At 39.0% G+C, this 19,657-nt stretch overlaps 1 protein-coding gene across 1 annotated transcript in view; it reads left to right on the top strand.

Annotated features, from left to right (window-relative positions):
* The first annotated feature begins 2,015 nt into the window (after positions 1-2,015).
* CTNNBL1 (catenin beta like 1) overlaps positions 2,016-19,657 on the top strand; it is a 218,439-nt gene continuing 200,797 nt past the window's right edge. Inside the window, exon 1 of the mRNA XM_078150210.1 lies at positions 2,016-2,143. Coding sequence (XP_078006336.1) covers positions 2,114-2,143 — 30 coding nt within the window. The 5' untranslated portion in view covers positions 2,016-2,113. The remainder of the gene's footprint in view (positions 2,144-19,657) is intronic.

Here is a 19,657-nt window from a genome sequence, read left to right as displayed (position 1 = left end):
CTTATCTTAAGGTGCTCATACTCTAAAAGGTGGAGATAACATACATAGGAGGCTTCAGCTGCAAATCATATGAAAAGGTCCAATGATCCTTAGGGTGCAGTGACAAAGCAGATGGTAATGCATTTTCTTTAATATATAATTTTCATTTTTAAAAAGTATGTAGATTTTTTATTACATTGAACCATTTGACAATGCCAAAGACTTTGGTGAGCATTTCCTTTTCCCAATATCCTTCATATCTCTGCTAAAATCTCATCTATTGCAAGAAGCCTTTCCTGATCCCTCTTAACGCTAGTGCCTTCCCCCAATATCATCTCCAATTTATCCACTATATATCATTGTTTGCAGTCCGTCTTCCCCATTAGACTGTGAGCTCCTTGAGAGAAGTGAGAATTTTCGTCATCTTTCTATCTCCAGCCTGGTATTAATAAATGTTTATTGACTTGAGTCTAGGTTTTCAGTAGCTTCAGCTGCTGAGAAGCAGGTTGCATCATCTGCAGAGGCAGCTGCTAGGTTCTATCTCCAGAGGGATTGTTTCACTGGATGATGGCTTCTGGAGCTGGAATGAAAGCCAGGCTGTGAGTTTAGAGGCACTACTATTCCTGAGGCTCTTGGGCTCAGGGTCCTGGGCTATCTCCAACAGAGTCTGAGAGCAAGTGGTTATTTATTAAAAACTATTTCAGGCACTAAGCCAAGTGCTGAGGATAGAAAGACAAAAATGAAAAAAGTCCCTACCTTCAAGGATGTTATATTTTACAGAATAATATAGAGAAGTACTTTCGGTAGAAGCTAATTGTTCTAAGAGGCAGAGGTGAAGATGAGCCTGTTAAGTATAGGGGACAACCTGTGCACAAAGTGGGAAAATGGAATATCCTGTGTGAGGAACAGGAAGAACAGTTTGGTTAGAATGAATGAACAAATAAAGCATTAAGCACGCTTACTACATGCAAAGCACTGTCCTAAATGTTGGGGATACAAACAAAAAAGCAAGATAGTTCCAGCTTTCAAAAGTGCTCTCCTTCTAATAGGGGAGACAACTCATATGGAAGGTTTTAGTTTCAAGTCAGATGGAAAAGTCTCACAGTCCTTAGGGTGCAGTGACAAAGCAGTCCTTACCCATACTTCCTGAATGTCACTTCTACTGATCAAAATCATATCAGTTTCTGCTTAGCACAGTGCCTGGCACATAGTAGACACTTAATCAATGTTTAGTGATTGGTTGATGCTGACCAGTGTCGAGGACTTTAGCGGTAAGAACTTTGCTGTCTGGGTCTTCGGGGGCTGTAGCACGTGCAGGAGAGGTTGCGAAGCAGCATCTCCATTGGGGTTGATGTCTGATGATGCACTGTGGCAGAGGTAAAGGTGAGCATGCCCGTCGTGGGGGACAGCCTGTGCCACACCACCACGTGGGAAAATGGAATGTCCTGTGTGAGGAAAAGGAAGGTCCGTTTGGCTCGTCTTTCTATTCTGGCCTGGAAGCACTGCTATCCCCAGGGTTCCTGGGTTCAGGATCCCGGGCTGTCCATCAGAGTCCAGGTGGTAGTGGTGCTGGTTTGACTCTCCGGGCACATGCTGCCTCCTGTCCCTCTCCTGGAGTGCTTTGCTGCTTCACCTAGGCTGGCTTGCCCGCCCTGTGTGGACACAGCATGTTACATATAGGATCCATAACACCGAAAGAGAGAAGTGTGAAGTGAGCCTGGAGGGGTGGTTGGGGCAAGATGAAGGGTTAGACCCACCACCAACTGTTTGGCATTTTAAGACCTTCACAATTAGACGTTCAACAGAAACATCTATTTCTTATCCAACTTGGGAAAAAACACCCATTATTATTGTTCCACAAAGACTGGTGAGAAGCCTGGAAAACTGTTCCTCCACAGGGTCTCCTTTCCCTCCCAGGCGGGTCAGCAGGTCAAAAACAGCCACGCTGTCGTAAAAAAGAGGCACTTTCCGGCGGAGCTTTCTTTTACCGCAGTGTGGCACGCCACTTTTCCTACTCCCCGGGCCGCGGCGCGGTGGCGGCGTGCTTTGCGGCAGTGTGGCTCCAGGGGCAGCGGCGGAAGAGGAATCCAGAACCTAACGCTGAGCGTTGAAGTGGCGGTGGGTCTCGGAAATTATGGACGTAGGAGAGCTGCTGAACTACCAGGTGAGAGGTGGCTTCAGAGAGGACTTTGGGTGAGGGGTGGGCCGGTGGGTTTTCCTGTGCCGTCAAGGAGGAGGCCCCCGCGGCCTGACCCTTCCTCCCGAGGGGGTCTGGGACCCTATAGGAGCTGAACACTCCCTCTCATTGCGGTTCCCTACCCTCAGACCGGGCGCAAGCGCAGACGGGGGCCTTACGCTGAGGCTCCCGGCCCCTCTGCCCCACGCTAGGCCCCTGGAGGACTGGCGCATCTTTTGCTCTGGAAGTTCCCCAGAAGAGGCCTTGCTGTCCGTAATTGCGAAGTGGAAAGAGACCTGGATTTAAAGCCAGAAGATGTGGACTCAAGTTCTAGTTGTACAACTTTACAAGATGTGTGACCTTGGGCAATTCACTTCTCCTGGTCCCACCTCAGTTTCCTCCCCCCCCCAGCAAAATGGGGAGGTTGGGCTAGGTGGTCTCTTCCTACTCTTTTTGTCTCATAGGGTCCCTTAGAACTTTGACATTTCATGATAATGTATTTTAAAAAGTCCCTTTCTGTTATGACTTCTACTTGGATGTCCTGTAAGCATTTCAGATTCTCCAAGACTCATCTACATTGTCCTTCTATCAAACTTTCAAATTTCTGTGGAGGGTACCACCGTCCTTCCAAACACTCAGTTTTACAATCTTGGAGGCATCTTGACTTCTGTCTCCTTCAGCCCCTGTATACAGTTAGATGCGAAGTCTTGTCCATTCTACCCTCCTCCCCTCCCCTCACTCCCATGGCTACCATCCTCGTTTCAAGCCCTCATCACCTCTGATCTGGACTATTCAAATAGCCTCCTAAATGGTCTTCTTGTACCCAATCTTTCCCCTCTCCAGTCCAGCCTCCACAAAACTGCCAGTGATATTCCTAAAGCATAGGTCTGACCATATCACTCTTCTGCTCAGGAAGCTTCAGTGTTTTCCTCTGGTCTTAACATACAAATGACTTGTTTTGGCATTTAAAGTCCTTCATAATGATACTCAAACCTACTTTTCCAGGCTTAGTACACATTATTTCTCTTTCTGAACCTTATGTCGCCACCAGTCTGGCCTTGCTGTTTCTTATAGGACAGTTCCTCTTCTCCTGACTAGATGCTTTTGTATGGACCGTTCCCCATGTTTATAATTCACTTCCTCCTCACCTCTGCCTCTTAAAATCATATCTCCTTTCAGACTAGTCTGAAACACCACCTTTTACATGAGACCTTACTTGATTCTCTCCTCCCCTGCTTAATAGAGCCCCTCAGTTACCTTGTATTTACTTTTAAATAATTTGTGTGCTCATGTTTCCCTTTGTATCCTCAGGGTTTAGCACCGTGCCTGGAATAAAATAGGCATTTAGTAAATGTTTAAAGTTTCATTTGTTGTTCATTTCATACATCTACATCTCTCCCCTCACATAGCTACCAATGTGGTTCAACACCTATAATAGAGACTGTTGGATTAGCCATCTGTATGATTTCCCTGTCTCTAGTCTCTTCAATCTATCCTTTACACTCCTCCCAAATTGATTTTTCTGAAACACAGCTCTGACCATGTCATTAACCTATTCAGAAATCTTTAGTGGCTTCCTTTTGTCCCTAGAATAAAATACAAGCTCCTTAGCTTGACATGTAAAGCTTTCCATGGTGTGCTTTCCACCATCTTTCCATTGTTTTAAATTCCTCTCTTTCACACACTCCAGTTCAGTTAAATACACCTGCTGGCTATACTCTGTTCACAACATTCCATCTATCAACTCTGTGTCTTTGTGCAAGTAGTCTCCCATGTCTGAAATGTACTGTTTTCCTCTGCCTCACTCAGTCCCTGGCTTCTTTTAAAGTACAGCGCAGGTAGCACTTTCTACATGAGGCCTTTTCTGATCTGTCCTCTTTTCTAGTTGTTATTGCCCTTTCTGATTATTTTATGATTTATCTGTGTATATTTGTATCTCGTCTCCCTTCTCAGTTAGAATATAAATGTTTTCTTTCCTTTCTCTGTCTCCCCATGGGAAAAAAAAAAGAAAAACTAAATCCTTGTAACAAATATGCATAGTCAAGGAAAACAAATTACTGCATTGACCACTTTTAAAAAATTGATATCTCATTCTGTACTCTTTAGTCCATCACCAGGAGGTGGGTAGCATGCTTCATTAGGCCTCTGGTATCCTGGCTGGTCATTGCATTGAGCTTGAGATCATTTAGAGTTGTTTGTCTTTACAGTATTACTACTGTTGTATAAATTGTTCTTCTGGTTCTGCTGACTTCACTCTGCTTCGGTTCATACAGGTCTTTTCAGAATCTCTGAAACTGTCCCTTTCTTCGTGTCTTTTAGTACAATAGTATTCCATTACAATAATATACTGTATTTAGCTCAGCCATCCCCCAGTTGATGGGCATCCCCTCATTTTCTACTTCTTCTACCACCACAAAAAGAGCTGACATAAGTATTTTTGTACATATCAGTCCTTTTCCTCTTTTTTTTGCTCTTAATGAATCAAAAGGCTTAGGGAAGGTGAAACCATAACTATATTTATAGTCTCTATGAGATATGTAGTCTCCAGTAGAATGACTGGAGATGTAGTTAATGGGGCAGATGTCAACTTGGAGGGAGGTCTTTAATGGAATTTAGGGATCTGCCCTTGGACCTATACTATTTGACATTTTCATCAATGGTCTGGGTGAAGGCATAGGTAGTATCTCTAATTTACAGATGACACAAAATTGGGAAAGAGAGGTAATAGATTGGAAGATAAGATGCAACAATGCAGCAGACTAGAATGATGGTCTGAATCTAATAAGATGAAAGTAGTGGAGGTAAAATTATGATCCTAGACTTGAATTTAAAAAAAAATCCCATCTTAAATAGAAGATTGGAGAGGAATGGCAAATCAATGGCTCATATGAAAAAATCTTAGGGTCTTAGTGCTTTGCAAGCTCATTAATCAGGGTGATAGACAAAAAGGTAATGCAGTTGAGGATTGCTCTAGAAGAATTGTGTTAAAAAAAAGTTGGTGGTCTCGCTCTATTTTCACCTAAGTTCACATCTGTAGTATTTTGCTTTGGGTGTCACATTTTAGGAAGGATGTTGTCAAGCTGGAGCAGGCAGAGGAGAGTGACCAGGATGTGAAGACATCATGGCATACAAGTTGATGGAAATGAGAATGATTACTCTGTTAAGAGACTTGGGATCATAATAGTCACCTTTAGTTATATGAAGGGCTGTTGGTGGAAGTGTAGCTAAACTTGTTCTGCTTGGCCTGAGGAGAGCAGAATTAGAAGTAATGGGTAGAAGTTGTAGGAAGACAAATTTTGATTTGTTATAAGAAAAACATTTTCTAGCAAAGCTGCCGAGCAGTGGAACAGGCTACCTCAGGAAGTAGTAGGTTAAACTTCATTAGAAGTCTTCAAGGAGAAACTGGATGACCACTTGCCAAGGATTTTGTAGAGGGATTCCTTTTTAGGCATGGGTTGTACTCCCTGGCCTCTGAGTTTCTTTTCTTTTTAGTCCTGGGATTCATTCATTCATAAATCTTTTTTTAAAATTTTTTTATTAATTTATTTTGATTTATCAGCAATCACTTCCGTAAGCTTTTGAGTTTTAAATTTTTCTCTCCCTCCCTCCCACTCACAAATCTTTTACTAAGTTCCTGCTGTGTACAGAGGATAGTGCTAGGTGCTGAGGAATGTTTAGGTAAGATACAGCACTTGTCCTCATGGAGTTTACCATGTAGTAGAAAGATGAGACATACATACAGTTGACCCTGGAATACAGTATTAAATGTTAAATGCATAAAACCTTCATTAATCTTTGTTTTAAAGTTTTTTGTGCTCTAATATTTCATGTTCTATGTCCTAAGGTTTTTTCAGGATGTAATCTAATCATCTGTGATATAGTCAAGAGTGTGCTTCTGTGATAATTCAGTTCATGCTATTATAGAATTTCAGATGTCTTCTGGTTCAAGCTCTATTTGAGTAGGAATTCTCAACAAGAAGGACCCTTCTGCCTCCTCAATGAAGATTTTCTGTGATGGGGTACTAAACATGTTCTCAGTCATTGTCCTTTCTACTTTTTGATTGCTCTAATATTTAGGGATTTTTTTCCCTTATGCAGAATTGAGATCTGCTACTATTATTATCACCTAGGTATAAGCTTGAAGGCAGGGATTATTTTTTGTTTCCTTTTTATCACCAGTGCCTAGCACAGTGACTTGGGCATAGTAGGTACTGACTAAATACTTGTTCAGTATTATTCAGTTTTATAACAGTTGACATTTGTATGTTGTGATAATGTAAGGGTTTGCAAAATGCTTTAGAAACTGCTCACAATAACCCTGTGAGATAAATGCTTATCTTCATTTTACAGATAAGGAAACTGTGGCTTAGTGAGGTCAGCTGACTTTCCCCTAGTCACATAGTGGCTCAGTGGTGGGATCTGGACCCAGGTCTCTCCTGATACCTGGTCTAGCACTCTTTCTAAACCACCACCACCATAATGCCTTTAGTTCTGTTATTTGAGGTGAAGTAGAACAAATCAAATATTCCTACATTATAACTCTTTAGATACTGGAGACAGTTGATATTTCTTCATAAATTTTTCTTTTTTCAGTTCAATCCATATTTATTAAACTATTGCCAAGTACAAGGCACTGTGCTAGGTGTTAGGAATAGAAAGACAATAAAAACAATCCCTTCCCACAAGGAGCTTACATTCCACTTGGGATATATAATGTATAAATAGTTAAGTTTATGCATACATGTGAGAATATGATGAGAGTGAGAGCGCTTTAGGCTAATTAACCTTGATTTCTTCATTGGGTCCCTATTTAGATAGCGTGGGCCCAGGGCCCCTGCTGTACTTTGACTCTCAGCCCCACTACCACCTTTTCAACAATCTTTGGTCAGGGACATGGCTGCTTACTCACACCATTTCTATGAGCAGGGAATTACTAATTACAGTCCTTCCAGTGGTATGGTATGCAGCTGCTCCCTACTATCCATGCTGCCTTGGTCCTTATGGTCCACTGGAGTTTCTGTCTTCTGAACCCCCTAGGCATTTTCATCTGATTTGCCCTTATTCCCTAAGGACTCCTGGGCATTGCTGTCTTTTCTGCTGCTGTAATCCAAGGACACAGGACCACCAGATAAATGAGTGATTAGTTCATGCAGGAGAAGTCATTTGACTTGGTGTAATCAGGGCAGGCTTTGTAGAAGAGGTGGTACCTGAATTGGGTTTGAAGAGATAGATTTTAACAGGCAGAGATGAGGTAGGAGTGGGGGGAGAGGGGCACCCAGATATGTGCAGTATGGTGTAGATGCATGGTTATACTGCAGGATGGGAATAGGAAACCAAGAATAGTCTAGGTTGCTTAGAACATAGTGTATATAAAAGATAGACATAAGTCTGGAATGATTATGTTGAGCCCAAGTTTGGAGGGTAACGCTAGTATGAGGGATGTGGGTTGATAATTGGGGTGATCTTTTGGATTGGGGAGTTGGATTTTTGTATTGGAGTAGAAGTGGAATGACTTAACCATAGACAGATACTAGACAGGCCAGTTTGCTCAGCTGTAGTAGATTTGGTTTCAGGACTGCCCTTCTCTGTGTCAATAATAGTTTTCAGAGCAAGTTCTTTTATTTGAGAAATCTTTAGAAAACCTTGATCAAGGAATGATGGAAAAGGTCCAGTTTAATGATAAGAGGATAGAAGTCAAGCTGAGATCTCCTTGCAGAAGTACATCTGAGGGGCAGCTAGGTGGTGCAGTGGATAGAGCTCCGGCCTTGGAGTTAGGAGTAGCTGAGTTCAAATGGGGCCTCAGACACTTGACACTAGCTGTGTGACCCTGGGCAAGTCACTTAACCCCGATTGCCTCACCAGAAAAAAAAACCACAACCCCCCCCAACACACACAGAAGTACATCTGCAGTAGGTCAATCCTCTGTGACTTTGTTACTGAACTCTGTGCCTTTGTTTCTTCATCTGTAAAGTGGGGCTAATAATTTATCATTTGAAATGGGATTCAAAGAAAGGAAGGCAACTAGGTGGATGTGAAGACACCCTAGTTCATCTTCCATACTGATGCCAAAGTGTATTTTTAAGGGCAGATCAAATCATGGCACTACCCTACTCAGTAAATTCCAGTGGTTCTCTGTGTTGCCTCTAGGATAAAGTATAAACTCCTTTGTTTAACTTTTAAAGGCCTGCATAAACTGACCCCAGTCCATCTTTTCAGTGTTATAATGTACATTACTCTCTCTCCTACACTCTGCCATAATATTGTGTTAAGTGCTTAGCACAGTGCCAGGCACCTAGTGGGTGCTATATAAATGCGAGCTATGATGATGATAATGATGATGATTATCTATCCAATTGTCCCTCTCTGTGTTCCTCACACGTAATATTCCAACTTCTGTTTTCATTTGTTGACTATCTGTCCTCCATGCGTGGAATGTACTCCTTTACCTTTTTGTCCCATAGTAGCCCTTTCTTCAAGATACAGCTCAGGCATTATTTTGTACATGAAGCCTTTCCTGAGCCTCCAACAGCTAGTATCCTCTTTCCCTAGCTACCTTATATTTAACTACGTTGTGCTTTGTATTTATTCTACCTGCTTATCACTATCTCTGTCATCTATATCAACCTCAGTCCCTATCTATGTATCCTTCTTGTCTCCCCCTATTAGAGTGTAAGCTTTTTGAGAGTAGCGATTGTTGAATTCTTTTTATTTGTATCCCTGTGTAGCATAGTGCTTGATAAAGAACAGGTGCTTAACAAATGCTTGTAGAAAAATAATTATAGTAGCTCTTTTTGTGGTGGCTAAGAATTGGAAATTGAGGGGAATGCCTGTCAGTTGGGGAATGGCTGAACAAGTTGTGGTATATAATTGTAATGAAATATTATTGTGCTGTAAGAAATGATGAGCAGAATAATTTCAGAAAAACCTGGAAAGACTTATATGAAATGATGTAAAGGGAAGTGAGAAGAACCAGAAGAATATTGTACACAGTATGATGGACAACTGTGAATGACTTAGATGTTTTCAGCAGTACAGTGATCCAAGACAAACCCAAAGGACTCATGGTGAAAAATGCTGTCCACCTCCAGAGAAAGAACTGATATTGTCTGAACACAGACTGAAGCATACTCCTTCCTTCCTTCCTTCCTTCCTTCCTTCCTTCCTTCCTTCCTTCCTTCCTCAAAATGACTTATATGGAAATGTTTTACATGATTGTTCATGTATAACCTATATCAGATTGCTTACCATCTCAGGTGGGGAAAAGGAAGGAAGGATACAATTTGGAATTCAAAACTTATAAAAAAAACCCAATGAATGTTAAAAGTTGTTTTTATATGTAGTTGGGGGGGGAAGTAAAATACTAAAAAAGAGAAATGTTTGTAGATTGATGTGAGGTCAGAGTTTTTTCCATGAGTATAAGATGACCTGAGAGGTCCTTGTTTTAAGTTATCATTTCATTTAAACCAGACCTGCACAACTTGGCAGTAGGTGGGGGCCAAAATTAAAACAGGCTAAACTTCTTCAGGCCACAGATAGGTTTTTAGCAGCTCACTTTCCAAGTAAAGGTAACTAGAAACAGATTGATGATGGTTGGTTGCTGCAGGTAACGTGACAAATAGGAGAGAGTTCTCAACGGCAGGCCTCAAGCAGCCTGCAGGCCTTATGTTGTGCAGGTCTGATTTAAAGTTTGGTAGTCTTTGTAATTATTGTTCTATTGGTTTTGCTTATTTCATTCTGCACCAGATAATATACATCTGACCATGTTTCTCTGAATCCCTGATAACTCATAATTTAACTTATTTTAGATTGTTTTATTTTTCAGTGAACAGATTTTTTTTTTTTAGGCAGTTGGGGTTAAGTGACTTGCCCAGGGTCACATAGCTAGTAGTGTCAAGTGTTTGGTCTGAGACCAGATTTGAACTCAGGTCTTCCTGACTTCAGGGCTAGTGCTCTATCCACTGCACCACAGCTGCCCCCCAAAATTTGTTTTTCTCTCTCTCTACCATCCACCCTACCATTTGGGGGGAAAAAAAGAAAACTAAAACCCTTGTAACAAATATGCACAGAAAGCCAAAACAAATTTCTGCATTGGCTGTGTCAAAAAATGTCTTATTCTATACCTGGAGTCTAAGTCTATCATTTTTCTGTTGGAAGGTGGGTAAACTTGCTTTCATTATTGGCTCTTTGGAATCATGGTCATTATATTAATCAAAGTTCTTATAACTTTCAGAGTTGTTTTTTTTTTTTAGTGTGGCTATTGTATAAATTGTTCTCCTGGTTCTGTTCCTTCACTGTGCAATTGTCTCCATCATTTCTTATGGCATAATAGTATTCCATTATATTTATATGCCATAATTTGTTCAGCCATTCCCCAGTTAATGAGCACCTTGTTGGTTTCGGGATTCTTTGCTCCAAAAAAAAGAGCTGTTATAATTATTTTTGTATATGTAAATTCTTTTCCTCATTCTTTGAACTCTTTGGAATACTTGGCATGCTTTCTGAATTCCATTTCTGATGAAGCCTTCATTTTACTATTGAGGTATAGTTCTTATAGGAATTAAATCAGAAAAGAAGCACCCCCAAGATAGTGTAGTATAGTCCAAGAGTATTGGATTTAAGATCAGAGTAGTTAGGTTCAGGTCTTGGTTCTGACATGTACTATATAGGTAACCTTGTGTAAGTCTCTAAATTTTTCTCAGGGGCAACAAGGTTATACAGTGTATAGAGCACTGGCCTTGGAGTCAGGAGGACCTGAATTCTAATTTGACACTTTCTAGCTAGAAAGTGTGTGACACTGGGCAAGTCACTTAACCCCAGTTGCCTCACCCGCCCCCCCCCAAATAAACCCAACAACAACAACAACAAAAAACAACTTTTCTTGGCCTGTTTCTTCATTTTTAAGGGGATTTGACTAGACGATTTTAAGATCCCATTGAACTCTGACATTCTATTCTATCTCTGGCTTATATTAATATTCTGTTGCAATGGCTAGAATGTGTAACTTTGGAGTAATGTATTGTGATTAGGAAGTAGTGAAAAAGACTTTAAAAAGAAGACACTCTTCACTGTATGGAAACCTTAACTTTTTGATGCCTTCAGGTTTAGACATCTCATCAAAAGTGTGTGCAGCAATTTCTTGTCTGGAGTTTCTGCTGCCTGGGCATGTTTATGAACTCCGGAGCAGTCTCATTAACACCAGCTCCACAGAAGCAGGAAAAAGTTCTTACCACAAAAGTTTTGTATTAAAGAATTCAGTATATATTGGATGAGTAGCCATTACTTGGTATTTGACATGTGAGGCATAGTCCATTCAATTGAAATATAGTAAATTGAACTTGTACTGATCTGTGATTTTGGTCACATATACATTCTCAGACTTATACCATTTGCTGGTATTTTGAGGTGGCAAGTTCATAGAAAGTCTTTAGTCTCAATATGTAGTTAGTGTCCTCTTTATTCTTATCTGAACTGCCTGCTTCTTTTTAAGATGTTGCTTGATAAGACTCTAAGCAGAGTCATTAGTGGGCCATTGACAGCCTTAAAGAATGAAATATTTTAGTGGAATTCCCAAGGGATCTGTCTTTGGCTCTGGGTTTTTCAACATCAGTGACTTGAAGGCAAAGATGACATGCTTAGTGGATTTGTAGCTGACACAAAATGGGAAGGTATAGTTAATATATGTTGTTAGACAATAGATTCAAGACTCAAAACAGTTTTACAATCTAGAACTATGAGCCAGTTCTAATAAAGTAAATTTAATAGGGATAAATGTGAAGTTCTACAGATGAGTCCAAACTATATCAACTGAAAAAAATATAGAATGGTGAACAGACTAGTCAAGATGGTGGAATGGAAGGAACTAATACAGCTGAACTCTGTCCTACTACTACTCCACACAGATCTAGAAAAATTCCAAGAGTGAGTTGTGATCAAAAAATCCAAGAAAAAAAATCACAGTGAGTCATTTTTCCAGCCTAGGTCAGCATAGGAAGATAGAGTTATCTTTGAATACCTCAAATGGAGTCTAGCAAGGGGTGGCTATGTGCGGCATTCAGTTTCAGGAACTGAATGAAACTTACCTGTGGCTGCGCAACAGGTAGAGAAAAGGTCCCAGGTCTGGCACAGAGGAACAAGTACCAGCCGGCAGCTCTGTCACTCACTGTCTAGTATTAGGTCACAGATCCAGTTCTAAGGTGGGGACCTGTGCCTAAGTGTGGTGGTCTAGGGCAGGGATTAGTCATAATCTCTAGGATGAGTAATGAACGAGGACAGAAACAAGTAGCAGGTGTGGGGCTCTGACTTTGAAAACATTGAGGTCTTTTAAAAAAATTGTTATTATATTTCTCCCCAATTACATGTTAGAACAATTTTTAAAAACATTTTTAAAGTTTTGAGTTCCAAATTTTTTTACATTTTTTATTTAAAGTTTTGATTTCCAAATTCTGTCCTTCTCTTCTTCCCTCCCCTCCCTCCTCCCTGAGATGGTAAGCAGTCAGATAGAGGTTATACATGTGCAACAAGAAGACTTGAATAAAAGAAAAAAAATGAAAGAAAGTGAAAAATAGCATGTTTCAGTCTGTATTCAGTTAATATCAGTTCTTTCTCTGGAGGAGAAGAGTATGTTTCATCATTAGTCCTTTGGGATTGTCTTGGATCATTGTATTACTGAGAATAGCTAAGTCATTCATAGTTCTTCACTGAACAATATTGCTGCTACTGTGTACAATGTTCTCCTGATTTTGTTCACTTCACTGTGCATCAGTTCATGTAAGTGCAGGTTTTTCTGAAATCGTCCTGCTTGTCATTTCTTATAGCAAAATAATATTCCATTACAATCAGATACCACAGCTTGTTTAGCCAGTCCACAATTGATGGGCATCCCTTTGATTTTCAATTCTTAGCCACAACAAAAAGAACTTCTATAAATGTTTTTGTACAAATAGGTTGTTTTCCCTTTTTTTGATGTCTTTGGAATATAGACCTAGCAGTGGTATTGCTGGATCAAAGGGTATGGACAATTTTCTATCCCTTTGGGAATAGTTCCAGATTGCTCTCCAGAATGGTTGGATCAGTTCCCAATTCTACCAACAGTGTATTAGTGCCCCAGTTTTTCCACATCTCCTTCAACATCCAACATTTTCCTTTTTTTGTCACGTTAGCCACTCTGATAGGTGTGAGGTGGTACTTCAGAGTTGTTTTGATTTGCATTTCTCTGATTAGTAGTGATTTAGAGTATTTTTTCATATGACTTTGATTTCTTTGTCTGAAAGCTTCTTCATATCGTTTGACATTTATCAATTGGGGAATGACTTGTATTTTTATAAATTTGACCCAGTTCTCTATATATTTGAGAAATGAGGCCTTTATCAGAGATATTTGTTGCAAAAATTGGCCCCCAGTTGTCTTTTAAGCTTCGTTGAATTTGTTTTATTTGTGTAAAACTTTTTAATTTAATGTAATCAAAATTACTCATTTTGCATTTCATAATGTTCTCTATCTCTTGTTTGGTCATAAATTCTTTCCTTCTCCATAGATCTGACAGGTAAGCTATTCCTTGCTCTTCTAATTTGTTTATGGTTATCACCCTTTATGTGTAAATAATGTACACATTTTGATCTTATCTTGGTATATGGTGTGAAATGTTGGTCTATGTGTAGTATAGTTTCTGCCATACTGTTTTCCAGTTTTCCCAGCAGTTTTTGTCAAATAATGAGCTTTTGTTCCAAAAGGTTGGATCTTTGGGTTTATTATATAGTAGATTACTATAGTCATTTACTATAATGTAATATGTACCTTATCTATTTCATTGCTCCACCACTATATTTCTTAGCCAATACCAGATTGTTTTGATAATTACTGCTTTATAATACAGTTTTAGATCTGGTATGGCTAGACCACCTTTCTTCACATTTTTTTCACTGATTCCCTTGATATCCTTAACCTTTTGTTCTTCCAGATGAATTTTGTTATTATTTTTTCTGGGTCTATAAAATATTTTTTTGGTAGTTTGATTGGTATGGCACCAAATAAATAGATTAATTTAGATAGCATTGTCATTTTTATTATATTGGGTTGGCCTATCCATATGCAATTAATATTTTTTTTCCAGTTGTTTAGATTTGACTTTATTTGTGTGAAAAGTATTTTGTAATTGTATTCATATAGTTCCTGGGTTAGTCTTGACAGGTAGACTCCCAAGTATTTTACTTTGTCTGCATTTTTTTAAATGGAATTTTTTTTAGCTCTCCCTGCTGGACTTTGTTGGTAATATATAGAAATGCTGATAATTTATGTGGGTTTATTTTGTATCCTGCAACTTTGCTAAAATTGTTAATTATTTCCATTAGGTTTAGTTAATTCTCCAGGATTCTCTAAGTATAACATTATATCATATGTAAAGAGTGATAGTTATGTTTCTTCGTTGCCTAGTCTAAATCCTTCAATTTCTTTTTCTTCTCTTATTGCCATAGCTAAAGTTTCTAGTACAGTATTTAATATTAGAGGTGATAGTGGACATCCTTGCTTCACCCCTGATTGTATAGTGCTTGCTGATGGATATTGAGGTCTTAAAGCCAGTGTGAAGGCTTCAGTGGAATAACCAGGGCAGGAATCCCAGACCAAAGGGGAGCCTTTAGTTATATTACTCTGAACCTGAGAGCTGGCTGAGTACAGCAGTAGTCACCTTGAGCTCCAACCAGGGACAGTTGTGTTGATCAGACCCATATCCAGGTCAGGAAGTTATACGGTGCAGATCAGGAAAGCAGAGAACTTTTGCTCCAGATCATATTGCTTTGGGTACCCTGAAAGCTTTTAGTCTCCTATCCCTGAGATCTTGGAATAACACAATGTTCAGTATCTCCGAGAAAGCAGCAGGAGTCAAGAGAACACAAAATAGGACCATGCATAACCCAGCCATTTCCTCCAGCTGGACCCTAACAGAAGGTTCAAAGTCAGGTTTGTTGGGGAGATAACATGAAGACAATTATGTACAAACAAGATATATGTGTATGTATATGTGTGTATATATATGTATATGTATATATACATATGTGATAAATTGGAAACAATAGGAGGAAGACTGTAGCACAGTCATTCTAAAATTTTTGGTCTTCAGAGCCCTTTATACTTTTAAAAATTGAGGACCCCCACAAGAGCTTTTGTTCATGTATTTTATATCTATTGATATTTACTATATAGAAATGAAAACAGTTTTGACATTATGGACCTCCTGAAAGTGTCCCTAGACCATACATTTGGAAAAAAATAATTATTTTTAATGTTCTTTAAAATATATTCTTGAGGGGGCAGCTAGGTGGCGCAGTGGATAGAGCACCGGCCCTGGAGTCAGGAGTAGCTGAGTTCAAATCCGACTTCAGACCAAACACTTGACACTTACTAGCTGTGTGACCCTCTGGGCAAGTCATTTAACCCTAACTGCCTTAAAAAAAAATTCTTGAGTTCTAAATTCTCTCCCTCCCTCCCATCCCCTCCCATGTACTGAGAAGGCAAGCAGTGATATCAATTATACGTGTGAAATCATGTGAAACATATTTTTATATTAGTCATATTGCAAGAAAAAAGCATGAACAATAAAGAAAGTGAAAAATTTTACTTCAATTTGCAGTCAGAGTTCTTTCTATGGAGGTAAATAGCATTTTTTCATCATAGGTCCTTTGGAATTGTCTTTGATCATTTGATTGATCAGAGCATCTAAGTCTTTCACAGTTGATCATCATAATATTTCTGTTACTGTTTACCATAATCTCCTGGTTGTGCTCACTTCAGTTTGTATAGGTCTTCCCAGGTTTTTCTGAAACCATCCCCTTCATCATTTCTTGTAACACAGTAGTACTCCATCATAACAATATGCCACAACTTGTTCAGCCATTCTCCAGTTGATGAGCATCTCCTCAATTTCTAATTCTTTGCCACCACAAAAAGCTGTTATAAATATTCTTTTTGTACATAGAAGACCTTTTCCTTTTCCTTTGATCTCTTTGGGGTGACCTAGTAGTGGTTCCTAGGTCAAAGTTTTATAAAAGTTTTATAATCCTTTGGTCATAGTTCCAAATTCTTCTCTAGAGTGGTTGGACCAGTTCACAACTGCAGCAACAGTTTATTAATGTACCTATTTTCCTTCATCCCCTCTAGCATTTGTCATTTCTGATAGGTGTGAGGTGGTATGTCAGAATTATTTTAATTTGCATTTCTCTAATCATTAATGATTTACAACATTTTTTTCATGTAACCATAGGTAGCTTTGATTTCTTCTTCTGGAAACTACCTATTCGTATGATTTGACAATTTATCAATTAGGGAATGGCTCCTATTTTTATAAATTTAACTCAATTCCCAAATATTTCCATATTTGAGGGATGAGGTCTTTAAAAGAAACACTATAAAAAAAATTTTTTTTTGGATATTCATTATTTTTGGTACCTGTTAGCAAAATATAGTTTCCCTGATTTTCTCCTTTAGTTAGGTCTATTTTTGCTTTTGCTTTGTCTGAGATCATGATCGCTACCCCTGCCTTTTTTTTACTTTAGCTGAAGCATAATAGATTCTGCCTCAATCCCTTATTTTAACTCTGTATAAGTCTTTCTCTTTCAAATGTATCTCTTGTATACAACATATTATTGGATTCTAGTTTGTAATCTATTCTGCTGTATGCTATATTGTGTTTTTTTGGGTGAGCTCATCCTATTTACATTCACAGTAATGATTGCTGTGTATTTCCCTCTATCTTTTCTTCTGTTTTTCCTTCTCTTTTTCTTTACCCTGTCTCTCCTCAAATGTCTGTTTTGCTTCTGACTACTACCTCCCTTAATTCCCCATTCCCCCCTCCCCTCCCCCCGCCCCAGCATCTTTTATCTCCTTACCTCCTATTTCCCTGTTTGGTAAGATAGATTTCTATACCCGACTGTAACAGTAAGGTGTTATGGGCGCAGCACTTATAATTTGTTTCACAGGTTTGGATCTGTACCCACAAAGACACATTCTCACTTTTCCTAGTTTTTAAATGATTTAATAATGGCAATCATCATAAACATACATGCATATAAATATGATGACATATGATTATACAATCTTAGAAGCAGACTATTAACAGAAAGATAGAGAGATAAAGAAGAAATACATCACCAATCTGAGGAAGCACCACCTCCTGAACGTCTGGCTGGGGGAGTCCTGTATCACAGCCGTCAGGGTCTTGGTTGGGAAAGTCCCTATGGCAGAGCCTCTCCTCTCCGAGGGAGACTCCCAAAGTCACTCTCCCAAGAAGGACCCTTTTTATCATCCCTACAAAAAGAAGGCAGGGAGCCAGGGAACAGGTGATTAATCCTAGAGACCTGAGAGTTTTGGCCGAAACTCTCCGTCCTCAAGAACAATCTTTGTTATGTCAAAAAATGTCTCGGATCTACAGCCAGGAATTGCCCAAGTCCCTGGATGTTTACTTCAGGACTTGTTTTTAAGGAATAGTTCCCCAAGGTGGGTCTGGGTTGAAACAAATCGAAGAACAATACTAGAGAAGTTCCTTGTCCCTTGGCTTGGGCTGTGGGTAGGGAAGATCTTATGTTAACCTTTCACCAGCTATGTATAAATATTCTTTCCTCTTTAAACAAATCTGATGAGAGTAAGGTTCAAACATTGCCACCATCCCTCCCTCCCATTTTCTTCTCTTGCATACTCTTTTATGTGAGAAAAATTTCCCCATTCTGCTTTTCCCTTCCCCCTTCTTCCAGTGTGTCTCCCTCACCCCTTCATTTTTTTTTTTTGATATCATCTCAACATAATTGCCTCACACCCATGGCTTCTGTTTATGTAGACTCATTCTAACTGTCCTGATAATGATAAAAGATCTTAGAAATTACAAGTACCATCTTCCCAAGTCCCTTATGATTTCTTTTTTCCTGTTTACCTTTTTTGCTTCTCTTGAGTCTTGTGTTTGAATGTCAGATTTTCTTTTCAGCACTGGTCTTTTTGTCAGGAATGCTTGAAAGACCTCTATTTCATTAAATATCCATTCCCTCCCCTCCCCCCCAGGATTATACTAGGTTTTGCTAGGTGTGTTATTCTAATCCTAGGTACTTTGTCTTCCAGAATATCATATTCCAAACTTTTGCTGCTGTGGAAGCTACTAAATCTTTTGTGATCCTGACTATGACTGCTTGATATTTGACTTATTTCTGGTTGCTTGTAGTATTTTCTCCTTCACCTGGGAGGTCTACAATTTGGCTATAACATTCCTAGGAATTTTCATTTCATTTTCAGATCTGAGGAGGTGATTAGTGGATTCTTTCAATTTCTGTTTAATTTGTATTTTTATCCTCTGGAACTAAGATATTGGGGGCAGTTTTCATTTATAATTTCTTTTTTTTTTTTTTTTGGCTAGGCAGTGGGGTTAAGTGACTTGCCCAGGGTCACACAGCTAGTAAGTATTATGTGTCTGAGGCCAGATTTGAACTCTGGTCCTCCTGAATCCAGGGCCGGTGCTCTATCCACTGCGCCACCTAAATGCCCCTCATTTATAATTTCTTGAAATATAATGTTTAGGCTCTGTTTTTTGATCATGGCTTTCAGATAGTCCAATAATTCTTAAATTTTCTCCCCTCTATTTTCCAGGTCAGTTCTTTTTCCAATGAAATTATTTCATATTTTTTTCTATTTTGTCATTGTTTTATTATATCTTGATGTCTCATTGAGTTGTTAGCTTCCACTTGCCAAATTCTAATTTGTAAGGAATTCTTTTCCGTTTGGTCATTAGAGATTTCTATACACTTGCAAATCCTCAGCAAACCATAACCCGAATGAGCTTACACAGTTTACACATTAAAACAATAACCAACAATAGCCAAATTATTTTAGTGGTAACCAAATTATGAAAAGTTGCTTGACATAATTGATACAAAATTTCACCAGTTTGAAACGTGAAACAAACCCATTACTTGTTAAATTCATTTCCAAATTACCTTGCACAAAGAATCAACATCTCATCATTAACAGTTAAAACTGCAAATTTAAAAGAGCATGCTTACCCAAGTTCAGAGGCTACCTTCTTTACCTTGAGCAGGATGTGGTGAACCTGGGTGATGCTTCCAGGCAAAGGTTGCCCTGCTTTTAAAAGAGTTCTTTTCTTCAGTGAATTTTTGTCCCTTTTTTATTATTAGGCCAATTGTATTTTTTATGGTGTTATTTTCTTCAGTATTTTTTTGTGTGTGCCTCTTTTACCAAGCAGTTAATTCTCTTTTCAACACTCTCATTTCTTTTCTCATTTTTGCTTCTACCACATTAATATCTTTCTTCACCTCTTCCAGGAATTCTTGTTGGCTTGGGTTCAGTTAGCAGTTTATCTTTGGGAGTTTGCTTGTAGCTGTTTTCACATTGTTGTTTTCTTCTGAATTTGCATCTTGGTCTTCCCTGCCACCACAGTAGCTTTTTATAGTCAATTTTTTTTTGTTATTGTTGTTTGCTCATTTCCCCAGCCTATCGCTTGACTTTGAAGTT

Source organism: Phascolarctos cinereus, unplaced genomic scaffold (assembly GCF_003287225.1).
Source record: "Phascolarctos cinereus isolate Bilbo 61053 unplaced genomic scaffold, phaCin_HiC Scaffold_2;HRSCAF=192, whole genome shotgun sequence".
Classification (NCBI taxonomy): domain Eukaryota; kingdom Metazoa; phylum Chordata; class Mammalia; order Diprotodontia; family Phascolarctidae; genus Phascolarctos; species Phascolarctos cinereus.
Note: the sequence above shows the minus strand (reverse complement) of the source record. Positions and strands in the feature narration are given on the sequence as shown.